This window comes from Pagrus major, chromosome 2 (genome assembly GCF_040436345.1).
Source record: "Pagrus major chromosome 2, Pma_NU_1.0".
NCBI classification, from domain to species: Eukaryota; Metazoa; Chordata; class Actinopteri; order Spariformes; family Sparidae; genus Pagrus; species Pagrus major.
In genome coordinates this window covers 21,066,388-21,089,309 of record NC_133216.1, presented here as the reverse complement: position 1 = coordinate 21,089,309, position 22,922 = coordinate 21,066,388, and the positions used below count along the sequence as shown (strand labels likewise).

Here is a 22,922-nt window from a genome sequence, read left to right as displayed (position 1 = left end):
CATTATTAGACAAATTAAAGGAAAAATCATCATGAAGTGTCTTAGCTGGGCCGCCATAAGTATCCAAAACAGCTTCAATGCTCTTTTTCATTTATTCTACAAGTGTCTGGCGCAATAGTAGATGATGGGAGGCCATTTATCCAAAATGTATTCCCTCATTTGGTGCTTTGATGATGGTGCCTAACACATCGCTCCAAAATCTCACAGTGTTCAGATTGGTCGAGATTTGCTGACTGTGCTGGCTATGGCACATTGAGCTAGACCGATAAATCAGCCAGCTAAGGCAATATATTTGTCAATGTGTATTGCATCGGTATCTCGTTGGGTCAATCCTCAGCAATTCCGTGACTGTGGAAAGTGGAGGTTTGATTCTCATTGGATTGGTCATTAATGGAGTCAAACAACAAATTTAGCCCCCATGCCCCTCTCGAAAATGTGGGCTAACTTTGCAAGAGCCCCAAATTCAAAATTGCTAACATCAGTCAAGTAGGAAAAAGGCTTTTCAGTAGTTTTGCCTGCACACTGTGCACAGAATATGGTTTGGGGACTTTTGGGGTCCAGGAACTCATAATTGATGTTATTTGGATAATTTGACCTATTTTTGACCTTAAAATTGAAGATGCCTGCACGCTTTAATCTCCGAAAGGTCAATTTTTCAAAGTTGACATATGGCCGTCATTTTAGGCTTTAATGAAAGAATGGACGAGTTATAAACTGTAAAACAAGTAGGTCATCTCAGGGGTCAAAAAAGGTCAATGTAATGGTTGATGATGGAACAAACCTCTGCTCTCCAGGTTCATGGAATTGCTGAAGATGATTGATCTTTGATTGATGATGAAGAAATATCAGTATAGAACGCCAAACTAGATTTGAGATGATATATAAATATAGTCACAAGTAGATAGGTTGTCCGCTTTGTACCCTGTTTGAAAAAACAACAAAAAACACCAAACAAAAAACAAACCACAGCATTTATGTTCCTCCGCTCCTCAATGATCTATTTTTTATTTGCTGTTCAGCATCACTGACCTCGAGTCATCCAGTAGCCTACCACAAGCACCTGTTTATAAATATACTGTAAATGATAACGTGTGAGGAAAACATCCTCCATTTTATTTTTGTGTACCTCCTACGGTGCCCGCCCTCCTCCACCGCCAACGAGCCGTCAACCATGAGATCAACCTCCAATAGGCTACAGCCACTGCCAGCCATGTCCTGCCTCTGAAACAAAAACCTACTGTTTTTTTGTTTTGTTTAGCATTTTAACGCACACGCCACGCGCACACTTGCTGCTCATTCTCGTTTATGCCACGTAAATTTCCCAGCGACAAAAACGTGTTGTCGTTTTTTTTTTAAAATAATACTCACATAAGGAGGAGAGAAGATGTCTTCCGGCGCGCAGGAGAACAGGAGGTCTGCTGGCGTTCAGCTGCTGAGCGCGGCGCTGCCGCTGCTGCTGCTCGCGCTCTCCGGTAAGAAAACAACAAAACAACATAACAAAACGGCCAAACCGATCCATGCTTTTATACATTGATACAATGATCAACAGCTCGATGGGATGATAACTCCCACACACTGCTCATTTCCAGGCCTTTCTCCCCATCATACGTGGCTGTGTGTGTCACAGAGAGAGAGAGGGTGTGTGTGTGTGTGTGTGTGTGTAGGGGGTAATAGGTGTAATGTGAGATAATGTCGATTAACTGTTCTTCCAGCATTTTCCCCAGGTTGACACATCAATCCACCAAAGCAGATTATTGTGGCTTTCGGTTCAACTGATTTCTGATCAGTTGTGGTAGTTCTGCGAGGACTCATATTCCCTCCATACGTCTCTATTTAGCCTCTGTTGACAGCTAAATTAGTGGCGGGGTGTATCACAGCCTTTAAACGGGATTATGATGCACTATATAAAAATAAACACTGGCTTAGTGTGCAGACTAAATGATCGTGTACAGTGACTGAGTGATGGGCAGAAATAGGCCTATAATAAGGTGCTAACAATGTGCTGTTAATATTTACAGGCCTTGTATTCAGTAGCAGACACATAAACCTACATATGGTGTCACAGGTGAGTCTTTATGGGCATGATTGCATGAAAGAGGGGTGCAGATGCGAACGTAATCCCACAGTGATTGGTTCATGATGATTAATCAAACAAGATATCCACCAGATGACCCACATCCGGCCAAACCCACAGCATCATTACACTACAACAAGTGATCAAATAGGCTTAAGAGCAGTGCTCTCCCACAGGGGAGCTATAAACAAAAGCATCCTGCATTATGAAACAATGTTGTGGTGAGTTGTATCGTCTTGTATATGATACACACTCACTGCCTGCCACTCACTGTAGTTGCAATACAGTAAAAGCCATTTCTGGTCAATGACAAGTGCAAAGTGCAAACTCAGCAAAAATGAAATCTTCTTTGTTTACTTCCAAGTAGGGGGGATCGATAAGTGGCCATGACTCTATCGCTGTTTGCCTACTTGATGGGGAAATAAAATTTAAAGATAGTCAGTCATTCTTTTCAAATATCAGGGCCTGTACACTTATACACTGGTTGCACTAGTGTGCCTAAATGAACATAATTAATTAATAATTAAGCTTAATATCTCAGCACATTATGTAGATGAAGGAAAACAGAAATGAAAGTGAAATCACAGGTTTTTCTTGATTTAAATCACACATGCAACAAGAAATGGTGATAACCTCAATATACAAAAAAATAAATAAAATAACTGCTAAATTTCAGGCACACTGGTGCCACAAATTAAAATGTTTAGTTGCACGTGCATCCAAAATAGTTGCATCCTGGAGCCATTTACAATAATAAACCATTGAGAGTATTAGTAGGCTATCATTGTATAAATTGGGGGCCATGTATATTCTTTTGGTTCCCGTCCCTCTCCACCGAGCCTTTGCATCCAAGCCAAGGTTTATCGACCCAAGCAGGATGCGGGACTTGAGGCTGGGTCATCCCGCAGGGAGTGATCAGTGCTTAAACCACTGGTATATCAGTTTGATGAGTGAATCACTGGAGAGTGTTTTCTCAAAGTAAAATAAATGGGTTGAAAAAGTGGCTGCTTTTTTCAGTTGGCACTGTGAAACGTAATTTTAATTTGAGCGAGAGAACTAAGAAATACTGAGAGCCAAGAGGACAATGGAGTTGAGTCTTCAAACTGTTCTTCTGTCTGCCTGAACTATCATAAGTTGCAGTACAGTGGTTTGGAAATTACATAGGGGAACTCGCACAGGCGTATTTTTAGATGGTGTCAGCAGGCTTTGCTTATTCACCTATGCCAAGTGAAAATAGATACCCAAAAGTTTACTGTTGCTGGGGGAGCTTGTTGCATGGAGAGGCTTTGTTTTGTTCTCTTTTCAAAAGGATGTGGCCTGTGCTAAAGAAAAACAAGATTATTACACACATTAATACATTTTAAAAAAAAGTATCAATTGCACTTTGAGCTACTCCATGAAGCAAAAACACAATCTTGTTACATTCTCAAATATTTGAACCCATCAGCCAACAGTGAGCTACATTATTTTGAAATATAAATGTATTAATATACATCCACAATGAATTAGGTTTTTAAGAATGTAAGATGTCTGTATGCTTCATGTGCTGAGCATCATATCTGGTGCCGCACCGAAAAATAAGTAAGGTCAGTAAAGACAGTGCATCAAGCATGTCTACCACACAGCCCGCATTGCCACCTTCCTGCCTCCTTGCTGGGCATTAATGCAGCTGGGAAAGCATTCAGTAATGCAGCTCTATAATGATGCAGCCACAATGACACTGACAGTGTGTGGATGCACCATCTGCAGTTTAACAGCAAGTCAATACAATTCTTATAGACGTCTGCAGACTTCTGAAAGATTCCCATCAATATTCTTTCTGCCCGTCAGTGTTTGAACTGTCCTCAGCAGCCCTACATTTGCATTTCCTGCAGAGAGGCACTAGAGGGCGGCACAACACTAAAAAATAAAATGCATGCACTTCCAACAGGCCAAAGTGCAGCCCTTACATGGCACCACAGTTAAAATTGTGATAGCGATAGCAACGTATTTTGTCTTCTCTGTAAAAAACGAAACAAAATTCAAACCTCCCGAAAGCAAACTGCTCCAAACAACAGGCCTGTGATTCAGTCAGCAGGGAGATACTTCCCAAAAAGGGGTTGGAGACCTTCTTCTGCTGTGGTTTAGTTGATGGAAGTCCCTACTTAGTAAACAGGACATCCTTTTTAAAAACCACAGGAAATAGAAAGACTTCTCATGCTGTCTCAGAATGTTGTTTACAATTAGGAGACCTACATTTGTTTTGGTTATGAATAACTTATTAGCATATACAGCTCAGAATCATTTTATGAGTTTTCCGTATGTCAGTCCGTCAGTGTATTTTATCCTTGAAAAAATGTTTGATATCAAAGTGAATTATTCCTAGCCTACAGTTAAATACTACAGTAAGTAACATGCATAAGATCCACTCTTATAAGAAAATGTCCACCAAGCATTGCCAAATATAGACAAGGTAGCAAACCTTTTTAGTTGATAACAGTAGGAAGTTACAGACAATTTCACATCCTCTTCAACTGTAAATAAATAAATAAATATTATATATTATTTGGCAATAAACCTTTAATTGACCTTAACTTCATACTTTTCTTCAGAATTTCTGTATTGAACTGTGATTATTTTATATTTCATTTTATTTTATTTTACTTTCTGTGAAGTCCTGCAGTTTTGGCATCTTTGTAAGACAAGATCAATTAGCCTGCTATAGTGAATAATCTGAAGATTAGGACAGCTGCTGACATTTCCTTATTTTAAGATTAAATAATATGGATACTAGAAGCTGTAATCTCAATTAAATTAGTTTGAACTGATATTTAACTGAGGTAAAACATTGTTATGCTAAACTGTAATTAAGTACTACTATCCAGTTTGTTTACTCTGCTATTTTGTAACACTAACACCACCCAAAACTAAATGTTTTGTGTACATAATTATATATATTTACAATAAAAACTTGCTTTACAATAAAAAACATATAGTGAAAGCAAACACTTGTATGAAAAAGATAAAATGTTCACATAATAACAAAGAATGCCATATGACCAAAGTGCGTTTAAAGTGAGTTTCATGTCCGTCCACGTGTTTATGTGGGTGCATGTGTGTATATCTGCTGAGTGCTCTTTCAAAGTCAAAATGTGATGTATCTTAAAGCAGCCAGACTCTCTGACTCTACTATAAGTAGACACGACTGTCAATAATGCATAACAGTGAGAGAGTGGAGGGGAGAGGAGGACACGGAATGAAGAGTACCTTTCAACTATTACTCAATCCGGTCAATATTTTCCATGTTGTGTTAACCAGTCATCATAAAAGAGTGTGGGCTTGTGCAGTTATTGTGTCTACAACACTGCAGGGAAATAAGGTGGATAATCCAGACGGGGGTCTGTGCTGTTTTTTTCCTTTTGTCTTCCACATGTAGTAGTGTTTAGATAACACTGAAATTACAGTAACATATCACACAAAGATGCTGCAGGCTCACACAGATATACCGTTTTGCTTATTGCTCTCTGTGGTCCCTGAGACTGATGGCTGTGTCGGTCCAGTCATGACATAATCGGAGAGAGCTTCTCCAGCCCACAGGATTCCTCCGACTTCCTCCAGAAATTACTGACAGATGTCATATTTTTGTTGTGAGCTGTGCTGACTGATGACTAGCCCCCCCGTTTTGGCACCTAGACTGCTGCAGTGTGCAGAATGCAGTGTGACTTTCTCCAAAGCAGGAGGCAGCAGAGTTAAAAACCCAGCCGTAGAGAACACAACCAAATCAAAACTAAACAATATCAGACTTTAAGACAGCATATTTAACAGTCTTTTTGTTAAGTATAATTGCTTAGTGAAACTATGTATTCACCTTTACACCAATGACGCACACGTATTAATTACTTTTTTATTGGCCATATGTAAGAAGATTGTATATTGACGTGAACAATGACACCATCCCCCATCTCTCAGTTGTCTGTACAAGCCTGTGGATTCTTTGTTTTAGTTGTTGAATGAAAATAGTTGCCGGACTGTGGATTTCTTTGTGAAGGATTCGGGTTGGATTTGTCGCAACAGTCCAAAGGATATGACCTTATGAACAGTGCCTCTCTCCACTCAGCTAACAAAGAGCAACAGAAGCTATATAACAATAGCTTAGAAATGGAGTCTGCGAACATAAACTAACGATCGGCTTGAAACACAACACAGAAGTTCAGCAGAGCCCCTTTAAAAATGATACTGATACCAATTGATTACTTATCATTTATATGTGTAAAATTCCAACAGTGAAATATCAGTTCCCTCAAATACAGCGCAATCAACTTCACCCACACCACAGATTGTATTGGCTGTAGCGGCTGCTGTTGTAGTGGGCCAGTCACAAGTCAAATGAAATCGAGGAATGCTCGCATTGATTGGCTTCGAGCAAAAGCATTTTTCATATAAATTATTTATTTTAAATTATATTATATATGTATAATTAAATTGTAGAAGTTTTCAACACTACTTGGCACTGGGTTGGTTTGGTCGATACCTTGGTCGTGGTCGCCCATTACGCGAATGTAGGCGAATGACGTATGAAAATCGCCTGCCGATGCTGAACGTGGGCAGTGCAGGGTGTGAGGCAGACAGAACTCAGTTTGCTTGTTTATATTTCGTTTGTGGGGTCAAGCACACACACATCTTTGCTACTGGTCGTGGCTGCAACTTTGCCAGTCAAGGTTAACCAAAGTTGAGCTCCATGTTTTTTTGCCCTTTTGTGCGGTATAGACTGGGAGGGAACATGAGGTGAATGTTGATTTTGCATATTTGTGACCTGAGCAATACTAACCTATCACCTGCTGCCGTCGTCTTTTTGCAGCAAGTCATCAAAAATACAAAATGGTCGATTGTAACTTGTCAGTTGTTTCACTTGTCTCACCTAATCAACTGTTCAGATGCTGAGCAACAGCAGACATGGAAGCTAAATGAATAACAAATACCTAGGATCAGATCTGATGTTATGGGTTAACTCCTCGTGATTCCATCATCATTAATCCAATGTTGCCCCGGGGATGAATAAATAATTTACAAGTGCTCCCAGTTTAAGAGCATTGAAGAAGCTTTGTGGTGAACTCTGGCTCAAAGGCAGAAAAGGATCAGAGGCCAACCCCCCCCCCCCCCCCCCCCCCAAAAAAAAAAAGCTGTCGAAAACCAGGGGCCACTTGCTTTAGCTAAAGACAAAAAGTCTCAACCTGGGCAACAATCACAGAGACACCTGATAGTGCTGCTAAGCTCTCTAAGCATAGTTGGCTCCTTGAAAAAACAAGAAGGAGGGTGCTCATTTGATAACCCTGTAGTGGTCTGCACACTCGAGACCAGGATTTACTGCATCAAACGACTCAGGACCAGCACCTCCTATACCCATCCTCAACACTAAAACAAGTGAGCAGTGATACACTCAGTCTTTGTAAATGACTGTCATGAAAATAGAGGCTTAAGTGTGATTTTATTTTCGGAACATCCTCTAAATACTCAGCCGCAGTGCTTTTGTGCCCTTAAAGCAGCTTTAAATCACTTTCAGAAGAGACCTTCAGAGGATGTTGTCTGTGGATTTGTCAAGTTGGTCTTCAGTGGATTCCTGCTCTGAAAAGCGTTGTCCATGCCATCCCACTGATGCCTAATTGGATTGAGATCTGAGAGGAAGAGATTTTGGGCTAGGCTACTGTAAAACAAAAATAATTCACTGTTATGTTTAATATTTTTAAACCATCCCTGGATGATTGTAGTTTCAGGAACAATCTTACCTGTTAAATGAAAAACAACATCTATACATCTTATGCTATGTTTTAGCTCATAACGAAGCAGGCAGAAAGAAAAAGCCCCTCTATTAAATTAAAACATTTAATAGATACATTATACATTTTCACGAGGGATTCAAAAGCCTACTTGAAAAGGTGGTTGCATACTGTTGGATAAGAGGTGTGGGGAGGGCTCGGGAAATGATGATGTAACAGAGTAACAGACCTACCTACGTTTTACCTTTTTTTTCTGCATTGACCTTGTGAGAGTCGGGAACAATGGCAGGAAATAGAGGGGAGTTAAGAGAGAGAAACGCACTGAGCACCGGAAAGTAAAGACGGGGAGAAACACAAAAACTGAAGGGTAGTATAGGGGGTCTGTAGCAGGAGGAGGCGTGAGAGGAGGCGAGAGAGGTGGACAAGGATGGGAGAGGAACGAGGGAGGGGCAGAGCGAGGGAGGAGTCGCACGAGGCTGCTTCACTGCAGTATTTCATCTGTTAGCAAGTCTGTCTCTCTCTCAGTCTCTGCATCTGCCTCTCTATCTGACTATCCACAGGACTGCTGAGTCAGCAGGCGCCTGGATCAAACTGTTCCTCGCACTGTATAGATCTGTGTGGGGTTTGTAGTAGCAAAGGCACATACGTGTAGACAGGGCTTATGTGTGTAATGGCGGCTTCTACTTGAGAGTGCCAGTGCTAGCTGTGTGTACAGGTCAGAACGAGGTGATGACATTGACGTAGCACAGCTAGCATGCTAAGATCACTGCTGACAATGCACGCCTTGTGGGAGAGCGTGTATGCGTGTGTGTTTGTGTGTGTGTGTGTATGTGTTTGGGAGAGAGAGAGCAAGAAGCAGGTGCTACGCAGCATCACAAGACACCTGACTGTGGTGAGCTGCGTGCATGGAAAATTGTGTGAGTCTGTGTGTGTGCGCGAGTGCGAGTAAATTATACATATGGACGATGGGAGGAGATGTAGAAAGTGCATGGGTGTGTGTGGGTGTGTGTGTGTGTGCTGCAGAGAGGCAGGCCTGTGGAGTGGTGCAGCAGCAGTGGGAAGGGAGCCAGAAACACCCGACTGCAGAGGAGAGAATGGTGCAGAGTCCCATCACACACACACACACACACACACACACACACACACACTGAGAGAGAGAGGCACAGATTCTGTCTGGGGAGTGGAAGCCCATGCTGAGACATAATGTTATAGGGGAGGAGGAAACTTGAGGAAACTAAATGATTCTTTAATTTCATTTCAAGACACATCATATGCAGTTAAATGCTTTCATCTTTCGCTTTAGAGTGTTACACGCATGCTAAAGTGGCACTCTGAGCATCCGTCCAACATAGTTTTAGCTACCACTGTCCGAGTGAGATCATGATCATAATATACATAAAAAGGATGTTTGGTTCTCTTTCAGTGTTTAGTTGAAGAGCATGCTATCCTGCCAACTGGCCATCGCTCCTGACAACGTATAAACTGCAGTGATTGTGATTACTCAGAATGCACCTCACAAAATAGCTTAAACCCATTCCTCCAATGAAGAAAAACATACATTAAAAACTCAATGTCCACAATACATAAGCGACATTGACTAATTAAATTTAATTCTACTGTTTCTATGTGGTCAAATTTGTTAATGGCAGATCATAATGCCAGAAGTCATCATCCCATAATTTGTCCACCACCAGTCTGCTATATTACATCAAGACACAGTATGAAGAGATCCACCATACATAATTTGTACAAGTGACACATAAATGACAACAGTGGGCGACAAAATCTTTGAACCGCTATAGTTCAGCTACAATTTCATTATTGGAATAATAAATAATAATTCCAATTTCCCATTAACGGGAAAATTGATCGGCAGCCCTAATGTCAGTATCACAAATAACGATTTTTAAGCTAAATTTCTTGTCTTTCCACATCACCATTTCCAGCAGCAATGGAAAACTGAAATAATGATTAATCTCTCAACATAAATAGTGGACTTCTTGTAAAAACTTGTTTGGAAGCCTGTTTTTTTTCTTCTCTAGACAAAGCCACTGCAAAGCCATTTATGATACACAAGCTTATACTGATTTGACAAAGACACTTTGGAAACGGCACTTTCTGAGCGCTGTCTATGTTTTGAACAGACTTCACCGGAGTTGATAAGTATGTAGCAGGCATATTGCTTGATCTACAATCACTTTGTGGGACTTGCCCACATTAAAATCTGTTCTGTGACTTGAGGAATTCACATCAAATGACTGTCAGCCTGTGAGGCAGCACTCTCCAGATGGAGTGCAGAACAAGAGTCAGCAGTTACATGGAAACCCACATCCTCAGTATACATACAAGGAAGTTGAAACTGCTGACTATTTGCTTTTTTTAGTTGTCCCACTGTTCTATTACAATTTTATATTTAATCAGCAGTGTGTTTGGTTGAACATGGAGCCCTTTTAAACAATCGCTTATCAGTGATATAAAAATAGTGATATAAAATGTCTAATTGTGAAAAATGCTCAGCACAGTATCCCAGAGCCCAATGTTGCATCTTCAAATCACTTCTTTTGTCCAACCAACAGTCCAAAAAAACCCAAAAAAGAAAGCCAATCCTTACATCTAAGAAACTGGAACCAGCAGCTGTTTTTACATTTTTGCTTGGAAAAAATATATGAAATAATAAATAATTAATTGATTAATTGGCAATAAACTTCTTTCGATCGACTGAGCGATTTGTTCAGCACGCGATAGTATTGTATAGTATTCACTGACGTACCACCAGACAACAGAGCCTCTTTCCTCAGGGTCTGGGCCTCCTCATCTCATCCTCCACACTCTACTATAAATAAATTACATCAAACTTTACCCTTACATTGAACATATGTTCTGGGTGCTTATAGTAACTGTATATATTGTTATATATTGTTTTATTTAGATTTTTATCTTATCCTGTCTTAAATGAAATATTTGTGTTTATGTTCTATGTGTGCGTAGCGTGAGGGGGCTACACATTATATTACATTGTGCAACCCTGTGTTGTAAATTGACAATAAATGGACACCAATAGCTTGATGACTTTGATAGAGGCAAAAAGCTACAATTTACACCAGATTTACTGTGAGCATGTAGATATTTCCAGGAAAAGACAATTGTCAACAGAAACATTTATTATCTACCTTTACCAAAGTTTGCACATTGAATTCTGTAGATTTACCTTCCTTAAGTATGTATCTATATGTATTAAGATGTTGTTGGTACAAGCATTATTAACACCAGTGTTGTTTTTAATTACAGGTTGTTCAAGCATGGATGTGACCGTGGCCAGTTCCATTAATGCACTGAACGGGACAACAGTCAAAATCGGCTGCATATTTACTTCCTGCTATAAGATGGATACTACCAAGTTTGCCATGAACTGGACCTACCAATTAACACTTAACGATACAGAAGAGATGGTAATATGGCTCATCTTTATAAATATTAATTTAGGTGGGCCTGTGGCATAAAAGTTGTGCAACAACCAAAGCAAAAAGTGATAAAGATCAAATCTAACATTTTTTATTCTCTTTATTTCAAGATCTCATGAAAACATTATCTAGAGTGTTTGCCTACTGTTTTGCCCAAGGTTTATACATTGCTTCGATAGCAGGATACAGGTTTTGTTTACTGTTGCTTGGCAACATGTGATAGGTTCAAGAAATACTGTGGCGGAGGCAAACTGCAACTTTAGGTCTTTATTCAATGCTGCAATAAATTCCCTGATAACATGTTGCAGCAATGTCAAACATTGAGTTGTGGCGACTGCAATGATCTACTCACTAAACATCTGCATGTTCGTCTGTTGTCTGTTCGTCCATCATAACAGTGGTATCCTGTCCTATCCTGAATCAGCGGTACCCTGCGGGGGCTGTGGCTGAAGGTAGTGGCACATGCGCCAAGGTGCCCCCGCAATCAAGTGATCAAAGCCCAATCCCATTTCCAAGTTTTACCCCTACCCTGCGTTTTCAAGTGCCCCTTGCCCTTCAGAACAGAGTTATTAGGGGTAGTGGTTGAAATCTCCCCCCTATGAAATGGGACAACCCTTTGACCCTCATACCTCATCAGTTATGTTACGAACGGACATTTCCAACATGGCGCTTGCAATTTGTTTACAATTTCATGCAATCAACCAAGCCATCAAATACAAAAGAGCAATGCTTCGCTGCCAGCCACTAAAATTAGCTGTGCTTTAAAGGCTAACATTAGCAACCCGCGCTCCTACCCAGCCAGTCTGCACTGATATTAGAGGAGCGGTACCAAGTGCACCGACTTCACTGCTGGACTTTATTAAACTAAATTTTCGGCATCATATGCTATCAAAGGGGAGATGCAACATTGCAAATACGTCAAAAGGTGGGACTGTCATGCACAAATCAGCAATATCAAAGTAACAGCAAGCTAATTAGCTACTGAGACACCAGCAAAGTGGTTGATTGTTCTCTGCTTTTTGTAATAAGAAGGATTGTAATACTTTGAAACGGCAGACCATCAGTTTGAAGTGTGCCTCCATTTGGAGACACTTCGCCCGAACAATAATCGTTACACCCTACCTCTAGAGATGAACGCTCAAAACTGAGGGGTTGGCTAAGCGATAGGGGGAAGAAGTGTATTGGGATTGGGCATAAGTCTCTTTATTTGTCTGTTATTTTTCCAATTATTTCAATAGTGTATGGAATAATGACAAATAATAAGATTTATTTCTATTTGCTTCAAACTCATATTTCTTATGATTTTGTCGGGTGTTCCAGCTTTAGGTTTAGATAGCACAGGCACATCCAGGCACACCCGTGGCTACTTGCTGGTCTTTATATAATGTACACATACTACATCTTTACACTAGCCTGTTTTAGCCTAAACTCTCTCTTTCTCTCCCTCTCTCTCTCTCTCTCTTTCTCTCTCTCTCTCTCTCTCTCTCTCTCTCTCTCTCTCTCTCTCTCTCTCTCTCTCTCTCCATAGTTTATGCATTTCACTAGGAAAAAGGGAATGGTGCCTCTCCGTTCTGATCGGTTTGGAGACAGGGTCATGTTTGCTGGGAACCTTGACAAGAACGACCTGTCATTCACCCTATCAGATGTACAGGTGGAGGACGAGGGGGTTTACAACTGCTATGTGAGAAACCCCCCAGACCGCATCCAGGGACACGGTGTCATACAGCTCAATGTTGTTACCGAACGTAAGATACTAACCCTGCCTTCTGTAATTTTATAAATTGTAACTGATTTTGTTACAGCTCACAATGGCATGCCTCAGACCTTCAAATTCAACCCTAGCACCCAAACTTACAAGTGCTATTCCGTGCTAAATCAAAATTGGGAAATGCATTTTTAAGGGAGAGTGCTACTAAAAAAAACATTCTGTCTGTCGACTCGTGGGTAGAGCTTGCTGTTAGAGATATTACTTAGAGCTGCAAGAGCATGAAAATAGCATTCTTCACTTCTTCACTAATCTTATTCATTATTTCAGTGTTCAAAGTGTCTGCAAAATGCACATTTTGAGCAAACGATTAATTTTCGAGTACTGACATGCAGTGTCCAGTTCTCCATTGTTGGTCTACATCAGACACATATAGGTGACTGTGGTGACTTGCCACAGATTGAGCAAGCATTTTCTTCTGTCAAGGCAGTAGCAGTTGAGGCTCATGAATTATTTTAATAATAGTGTCAAAATATGGCTAAAAACACTCCGTTTGTAGCTCTGCTCAGTTTACGCTGTTGCAGATAATCGCACAGGCAGATACAAGCTAGAAGTGGATGGACTAAATGCATTCCCATATTTTGACCAAAATACAGATTTAAAACACTGCAACAACCTGAGAATGACCTGAGAATCTGAAATTATTCATATTTTTTCTTCTAAATATGATGTACTGCATGTGTTGTCAAATTGGTGTAAAAGTTACCATCATTTCCTTGTGTCTTGCAGTGATCTGAGCTCTCTCGGCCACTGTACTGAAAGAATAAATGCCATGCAATAATCATATATAACATACTGTGTGTGCCATTTTCTGTGTGTTTCCTGGAGCATGAAGACCAAGTAGTGATGAGTCAGCTTTTTATTTATTAATGACCAACAAGAGGTTGAACTGTGTTCCTCAGCATCTCTTTCGCACACACATGCATGACACAGGCTAACTCAGCAGCACTTTCTTGCTTTCCACTCTGTTTAATCAGCCCAGTAGGGCTTTTAGCCAGCAATGCACTGGTCTCCATCCTATCCTTTGTCTACAACTTATTTAACCCTTTCCCTCTCCTCAGTTCCCCCTCCGCGAGATTCAACCATTGCGGTTGCAATTGGGGCATCAGTGGGCGGGGCATTAGCTCTGCTGATCCTGTCCATGGTAGTAGTGAAATGTCTCCGTCGCCACCGGAAACAGGAACTGATTTCAGAGGAGAAGATGGAGGAGGAGGGAAAACTGGATGCTGAAGGTGTTGCAGAGGAGGGAACCAAGTAAGAAATCTCACCATAACACTCTAAATCCTCAAGTAGAGTGAGTAGCACCAAGATCAGCATGGAGCGAATGGAATGCCACTCTTGTTTTAGTCCTTTTAGTTAAACCACTTCCCACTTCACATATACAGATTTACACTGGCATATTCCACTGCTGATTGTGATGTATTGTCACTGTGTTTCTCTAATAATCAGACTGATGCCAATGCTTTTTTACTGTCATGTCTGGCAGATGCTACTCGAAACACCACGCTGCTGGTGTCATTACTTATACTTTAAAATTTGCATTACCTATAATTAAAAGGAAGAACAATAAACAGTATATATGTAACATTTGCACATTTAACACAGTAGTTACTTGCTGTAACATGCTGACCACCAACGCTACTAAAGTTGGTAATACAAGTAAATCAGTTTAAAGGTGCAGTATGTAGGATTTTAGTTGAAAACATTTAAAAATCAACTGAAATTATCAGTAGAATGCAAAGAAATAACAGTTTTGATGTTGCTATGCTAGCTGTACAGAGCTAATAGTTGCCCTGCTACCTTAGCTGCTATCACACAAGTGTGGCACAGTAGCCCAGAAGACATGGTTATTTTCCAGTATGTCATGGCATACGCTATGAGTTTTTCACTAGACTCACTGGTGGAAAGTGTCGCCTATCAGTGGAACAAGAGTGACATGTCATTTTCATGTGGCATACAGCAGCAGCCTAATGTTTACAAAAGCACGCACATCCAAACACAATAAATACTAGATAATGGACAGAAGTACATTGCACATAAAAATTGATATCAGCACACTGGATATTGCTACCATAATCATGTATCATGTGCAGAGACTATGTTTACATCTTATACAGAAGCAGCAAACCAATAGCCAACAGTGGCAGACTGTGGCAGTAAGAAATGCAGTGACATGTCATTTTAAATGGCATATGCCAGTATTACAGCAACATATCAACAAGGGGTATACACCAGGAAATAAATGACATATGTCATTGAATTAAGAGTTTTATACTAGTGTCCACTTTTTGTGACCCTTAATTAAACTTATACTTACACATTATTAAGTCATTAAAACCTAAATTCTGCAGCCCAGACCACGAATTATGGGGCTTAATGTCATATATTGTCATAGCTTAGGTTTTATCTATCTAAGTCCTGCTATACACAGTGTCTGTTCAACATAATGTACCAAGAAAAACCACACAGCTCAGACATAACTGTGTCTACGGCTCAAGGCACTTCTCTCCTATAACTGGATTACTAACCTCAAGCCTCTATTTACTGAAAGAGCATCTCTTCTCTTATATTTATAGACAACCATAGCTGGGGCATTTGATTGAACCAGCGGTCTGTGGAGCCCTTACCCCAACACCTCCTCTGGTAAATACATGCTCACGTCAACCAATCTGGGCTGTTGTTGTCTGTCATGAACGGCACATCTGCTGTAGAGCTTGACTTGACTTAGTGTGGAGAAAATTGTGAAATACAGCTATGATAAATATCACAGTACCAGCTAAAGCAAAACCACACTGTCAGGATTTTAGCAACCACTATCTGCCCCGACTCAAGGTCTGATTCACAACAGATATTGCGCTAATGACAATACAGCGCAAACATGCCCAAAAAGTTTTGTCGCTGTGTGCAATTTGTCCTTGTTTTGCATCTGATTGCAATTGTACATGTGGCAAAGTATGAAACACATGCTGAAATCGCGACTTACAGCAAAAGAGAGGAGGACAGGGAAGATAAGATTGGCTGATAGAGATTGTTGCAAAAGAGTACACACCCCTAATCAGCTGATATGAGGAAGGCGAAGAGGAAGAGAGAGGGGAACTGGAGTGAATGAATAACATGAGGATGGTCTTTCTGATTGAGCTTACAAGAACTTTAATTTCAATCAGGAGAGACTTCCTCAGAGTGAACAATTACTTTACTACCACATGCACAAACAACAATGATAAATGTCAAAAGTCTTAGCAATTAGACCCCACCGTGACCCCCCTTAAATGTGCTTCGCTTACCACCAACTCTCTGAAGATGCTCATAATTTTCACTCTAACTGCGTGTAGCTATTAGCGCAGGTGTTTGTGAATTGGACTTTTTTGCAAAGAGGTTCATTTGCATAGAAAGGGGCTAATTTTGCACCAAATGTATGCATATTACCTCATTTAAATACATGCAAATAGCACCTGAGCACTGAGATGCACGCTATGTGCTTGGCAGTGCAGTTAGGGATACATTCTTTTGTGAATTCGTACCAAGACGTACTTTGATATCCTACCTCCATCAAAACAGGACTGTGAATGTGCCATGTCCTCAAAAGTGGTAAAAATAAGTGTGTGCCAGTGTAGATATTTGTGTGTGTGTGTGTGTGTGTTGTGCCCCAGATCTCTCTACCTGCTGACTTTACCTCTGGAGAGGCTTATTTATAAGGGCATCCACCAATTGTATTTAAAGTTTGGGTCAAATTATTGTTTGTCTCTCTTTCCCTCTTTTCTTCCAGACATGTGCACCCCCTTCCTGAAGATCTATAGTAACCACTGCTCGAATCATCCTACACTGATTCTTCCATCATTTCTGCATGTGTGTGTGTGTGTGCCAGTGTGATTCTTTGTGTGTGTCATAATCTCATAATCCACAGAATAATAAGGAATGTCATTTTCATAGCAAACTATACGACAGGCTAGGGCTGGGCGGTATGACCTAAAATTTATACCACAGTATAGTTTGAATGTGGAACAGTAACAAATTTGCATTATCATGATTGTAATGCCTTCAGATAAATTGTTTAAGTATCAATGCAGTTAACAGTGGTTTTGGCAGTAGAGCTTCACACGTGATGGAAGTTAAAAGCTCATTACACTCCAGAGGAGAAGGTTGTGTGTATATCTGGTGTGTGATGGTTGTTTGCTCCACTGTCTCGCAACATCCGCAGTCCAACTTGTTATGGGTTTAACATACTGTGAGATCAGCATTTTTTTTCAACATTGCCTTAAAGCCATGTCTCTCGGCTGCCTGTATGGGCACCATGTCTTAACATAGATGCACATTTAGTTCAAGTGTAATGTTCCTCCACATCAGACAGACAACTAATATTCAGCAACTCAGCAAAATTATGTCTGTCAGTGATGTTTGCTTGTGTCGGAGCCGGAGAACATTCTCAAACATTCCCCACACACGGAGGGTTCTTTTTTTTTTAGATCTTTTTCACAGAAGACATTTTGACTTATCATAGAAGGAAAAGTAGGTGCTGCAAATCATATCAATGATGGCCATGTTTTTTTTTAGTGTCCCAGTAAATTATGACAGCAGATGTGTCGATAATAGCTCCCTATTCACTATATAGTGCATTATATTTAACCCCGCCATTTTCTTTAAGTGTAAAATGTAAGCTCTCTATAGTGCCTGCAAAAACTCCTACAATGGAACGAAAAAACGTGGCGTCCATTGTAATGTTGTCACGATTGGAATTTTTAACTTTGATAAGATACCTTGAAAAATAAAATAATGAATATATTGATATTTATGACCATGTTTGAGACCACAGGGAAAAATTGATACAAGACTGGAGGCATAATGTTTTTGATTTTTCATAACAGCTAAATATAACAAGGCTTGTATACTGTATGTTTAGCATAACAGCATTTACGATAAATTACCTCTGACCATAATCAAAAGAGTAGGAGGAGACGGACCTATGTAGACACTGCAGGGGTGTGTGTCAACTCGCTATCAGAAACAAGAGAGAGCGAGAAAGCACAGCCGGTATAAGTATCATTACTGTGGAAAATGCAGATTGAAACATGTTCAAATATTTGGTGTCGACAATAGTGATATTTCAATATTTTATTTGTATTAATAGTTTATTTATTTATTATGTACACTACTTTTTACGAACAATCTCAGTAAATTATGTCACATATTTGAAGACAGCGCTGCCTCTGTCAGTGGTAACAGACAGTGATAATGGATAAGAAGAATAACAATAGAATAAACTACTACATATCTGTTATACAAGGAGTAGTAAATGAATGAAAGGCAAAATGATTTCAGACAGATCCAGCGTGACAGTGACCCAGCCTGAACAACACAAGGATCTTGAAAATGAAACATTAAATAATGTGACACGTCAAACTGTCTGCTGTGAATAAGGCAGATTTAATGGTAATTTCTTTACCTTTTGGTCCTTCTGTCTTTACTTATTCATCTGCTTTTTATTAACATAAACAATTTGTGTGTGTAAGTGTGTGTGCACTTGTAAACGTATCTACCAGTGGACTTCGTCGTCGTAACACTTCCACCAACAGTGGACTTGAAAGCCAACAGGGGACATTTTTAAGGTCCGCTGTAATATATATTCCTCTGTTAGCGATATTCATGTGTGTGTGTACCTGTGCATATATGTGTGTAACAGGATGCAGTACGCTGATGTTTTTATTGGCCCGTCAGTGACAATGTCTAAATAAACACCTGCACCGGATCCTTTCGGACCACTTTATAAGAATTTACAGTTCAAATGAATTATATATGAATACAAACAGCATAGCCAAATGTTTATATTTCTACTGTATGTCATTACTGGTTATACCGTCCATCCCCATGAGTGTGCCTGAACACAGTAGTTCTAGTAGCAGGTACAGAGTTCAGTCTGTCTGTTATTGTATTCGTAGGGTTAAAATTGTTCTAGCACTGGATAACGAGTATGTTGTTAGAGTGAAGAGAATTGACTACAAAACAACATTTTTGTCAAACTCAAAACATACTAAAGACAGATTTAAAGTGAAAAACTCACATTGCAACCACAATCACATAACTCATGTTGATGCCAACCGTTAATACAATATAATAACATTAATATTCATGGTGTAGGGAAAGGCGAATATTAATATGGCATTAATTAAAGTAATAACACAAACTACTTTTAGTTGTCCAATGATTTTGTAGTCTGTTTCTAGTCTTTTAGTCTGATTTTCTAGTCTGGTGAAGCGGGATAGAACCGGAATGCTTTCGGGGACTGAGAGTGAGCGTTCAGAAAACCACGACAATGTGTACACAAACATTTGTCAACTAATCTACTGACAAACCACAAGACAAAACAACACAATAAAACTAAACTACCGATGTGACAGGGAACAAATATAGGTCAAATGGAGTCTAGGAAGACCTAAAACATTCACAATGCCAGATCATTCAACAGCTGAGAGTGTTGGTTAGGGGGAATTGTTCGAAATAGTTAAGTACCATAACCAGTAGGCAATTTGAGGGGGGACGCCATCCCCTTTGCGAGCAAAATGACCAAAATGCATCCCCTTTGTTAACCTGCCATCCCTTTCTGGAAAGTATCTGTTATACCTTGAGCATCTGATGAGGTTGCAGGTGGGGAGTCTTCTTTCATAAAAAAGTTAAAAGCTGACTTCAGTATGTTCCATATGGCCTAGCTGAGGTCCAGTATAATCGGTGCAACTGTTCTTGCCCTATCTTAATCATATTTCAACTCTGATTTCTTATTGAAGAATGAATAAATGTTGTTTGGTTGAGGTGTCAATATTTAAAATTGTGGCACTCTCTGTTACTGAATACCAAACACTGTATAAAAATTACCGGGGTCACACACACGTGGCAATAAGTCAGTAATAAACATGGTATAACAGGGTTGAAAGGTTATAAACACCAATCATGTTACAAACATGAAACATATATATCTATAGATTCATTTCTATGCTTAACAATATTAAATTGTGAAGTCAACTCTACATATCTTGATTGAGTTATGAGAGACACATACATGCACTCACTCCTGCACCCTGGGGGTCACTGTATCAGGCTGAGCGGCATCAACCTGGATTCTACTGTTTCCTGTCCTGTTGTTTTATAATTACACCCTTTTCTATGAATCCTGGGCCACTTCGTGAGACGAGAAATTAGTGACAGTTTATCAGATCCTGGAGGCTCCATCTTACAATAAACCATCTTACCTTTTGTTACCAGTTCTCTTTTAATGTCCTCAAGATATGTGTTTGTGGAGCTATTTTTGCCAGTAGACAACCAGGCTGTAGAAGAGGTTCCTCAATTTAAATTCAAATTAATGTACTTGATCATCCTAATTAACATGATTGCCCAAACAAAAGACTATACAGAACCACAGTTAAATAGTAACCCTTGCCATGATCCATCACACACAGAAAGTTGAATTTCATTTGGAGTCAATAGTACAGGAAATAACCAACCTATCCATATACCTAAACAACTGAGTAGATCTCTCAAAATGACATATATCACCGTTCCTAAAACAAAATGGCCACATGGCCATTGCAGCCTCGTACACTCACTAATTTGTTAGGTTTTGCCAAGAAAAGTTCTTGGTAAAGGTTGTGCAAAATAACTACTTGGTTAGGGTTACGCAAGAAAAATATGTGGCTAGGTTTAGAAATAAACATCATGGTTTGGGTTGACTTCTCATTGGCTTCTTGTTTCACACTGGGCACAAACAGCAGTCTCCTGAATTAACGCCTTATCACAAAAGTAAATATTGGTCGTGATGACCTGCTTGAATTGTCAATCTATATGATTGTTTTCCTGAGGAGGGCAGGCTCGAAATAACACCAAATGATCCAAATGAAAATATAAGATGCTTGTACAGTACATGACCGACAGAGAAGAGCCTCCTGACAATCTCTTTGTTTTGTTAGTGTCTCACCACGCCATTGTACGAATTGGCATTACCTGCCAAAACAGGTAACGACTGTAGCATGTTGGTGTACTATACTGCCATGAATGCATGTCAAAGAGTGCATATCAAAAAGAAAAAAAATATATAATGAAATAAGAAACTTCTGTTAAGTTTTCGCAGAAAAACACAAAAATGTGAGTCAGTCAAAGCATGTTTAAGCTTTCACTCTACGTAGTACTCAGGTGGCGCCATTTATGAAATGTCCCTATATCTGGATTTTATTTTGATTTAATTTTTATACATATATTTTGCTTGAATATGTAATTTATATTGTCAGACATATTTGGTTGCATTTTCACAAGTTTCATCTGCCTCCTGTGAAATATCAAGAAACAATTCAACTTCCAATATTTCTTATAATGGGAAGAAAAGCTTCCATACAGACTCTTAAAAGCCACTGTTTTTTTACTCCAACTCCAACTGGAAACCTGTTTTATAGAGATTTTAATAGAAACCCGTTGAGTGATTGCACCATAATACAAACAAGTTTAGTGTGTATTTTAAAGCAGATTTAATATATTAAAAAGAGTTTTGAAACTGACAGCCTAGCTTGGTCTCCAAAGTAACGCCTTGACCTCAAAGCGGTGATTAAAACTGTAGATATTGTTTTGCACATTAACACATTTATACAAATTCTAATATACTCACAGCTGAGCATGTGGATATGAGGGAAATAAGGAAAATGTATAAAGCTCACTTTATTAATTAAGATGGTATATTGAAATGTGACGTTGTTCAAACATGGCATGGTGATTGTATGGTTAAATGGGAAATGTATTGTGTATTTATTTGATGATTTATTTGGTTGGAGCACCCTAAAAAATAAAAATATTCTCCTGATAAGATTATCTATATTTAATGTCAATTTTACATGTTACAGCATGTGAGCTTTGTTTATCTCTGATTGTCCTATGATGTTTTAAGTATGTTGTCACAACAGGCCTGATGTCTGTAATGCCTCAAGCTGGTTGGCTGTGTCATCCAGTTGTGGGAGTGTGGTAGTGCTTCCAAATTTGGAGGTCTGGCCAGTCCTGGTTTAAAAAAAAAATGAAAAACTGTGTACAGGTCTATGTTTAGGCCTATTATTATTTTTCTATTGTTGATGATGTTCTAATTTACGTTTTCTACCATTACGGGTGATGTACTGTGTGAATTCCTGAAACAACAAAAGCACATATTTGGCATCACAATAATATATTCACAATTATGTGTTGCTCTGTGATGATCAATAAAGTTTATATGACCATTTAACACCAATCATGCCGTGAAGAACAACAATGAAATGGTGATTTATCAATATATCAAAATAGTTGGTGACATGCTCATAACTGTAGAGTTGTTTGGTTGTGAGAGCCCCTGACCCTGTCACCTTTCCTGGTACACGGCTGTGTGTGTGCGTGTGTGTGTGTGTCTGGTCATGCATGTTTAAGTTTCAGGGTCTTGACCCATAAGGTGATGGCAGGTTAACATTTGGGGCAAATTTAATGCAGTTATTTCCAGGAAGGTTTTGTTGGCAATATGAAGTTATGTACATTACTGTACATTGTAAATACTAATTTCTCAATCAAAAACAAGTGAACAAACATTAGTGCTGTATCATTTACTAGACAGATTTATCATTGTGCATCACTGTTTACCAACCTCTGGCTATGAGTTTGCCCTGAATAGTTGCTCTTGTGTCACTTTAAATGTTAGTGAACACCAAACTAATGCTTGCACTGTGCTGCATCTGAACGAGCAGCTGTCATTACATTATGTATTTTAAATAAAGACGATTTAGGAAAACTTCACTGTTTTTGTACCTTTTTTATCCATACACTGTTGTCTATAGCTGCTTATTCTGTTCAAGTTTGCCTTGGGCTGGAGCCTACCCAAG

The 22,922-nt window shown here is 39.5% G+C and overlaps 1 protein-coding gene across 2 annotated transcripts; it reads left to right on the top strand.

Moving 5' to 3' along the window:
* Positions 1–1,245: 1,245 nt before the first annotated feature.
* LOC141016860 (sodium channel regulatory subunit beta-2-like) lies at positions 1,246–17,477 on the top strand. Of its 2 annotated transcripts, XM_073491429.1 has the most exons (6): positions 1,246–1,472; positions 11,116–11,276; positions 12,817–13,033; positions 14,115–14,307; positions 15,630–15,696; positions 16,820–17,477. In XM_073491429.1, exons 1-5 carry the CDS (start codon positions 1,385–1,387, stop codon positions 15,637–15,639), a joined length of 669 nt encoding a protein of 222 aa, XP_073347530.1. In that variant the 5' UTR covers positions 1,246–1,384; the 3' UTR covers positions 15,640–15,696; positions 16,820–17,477. The 2 variants fall into 2 exon arrangements, with proteins under 2 accessions (XP_073347530.1, XP_073347538.1); XM_073491437.1 differs by lacking the exons at positions 15,630–15,696; positions 16,820–17,477 and having other exon boundaries at positions 14,115–14,311.
* The last annotated feature ends 5,445 nt before the right edge of the window (positions 17,478–22,922 follow it).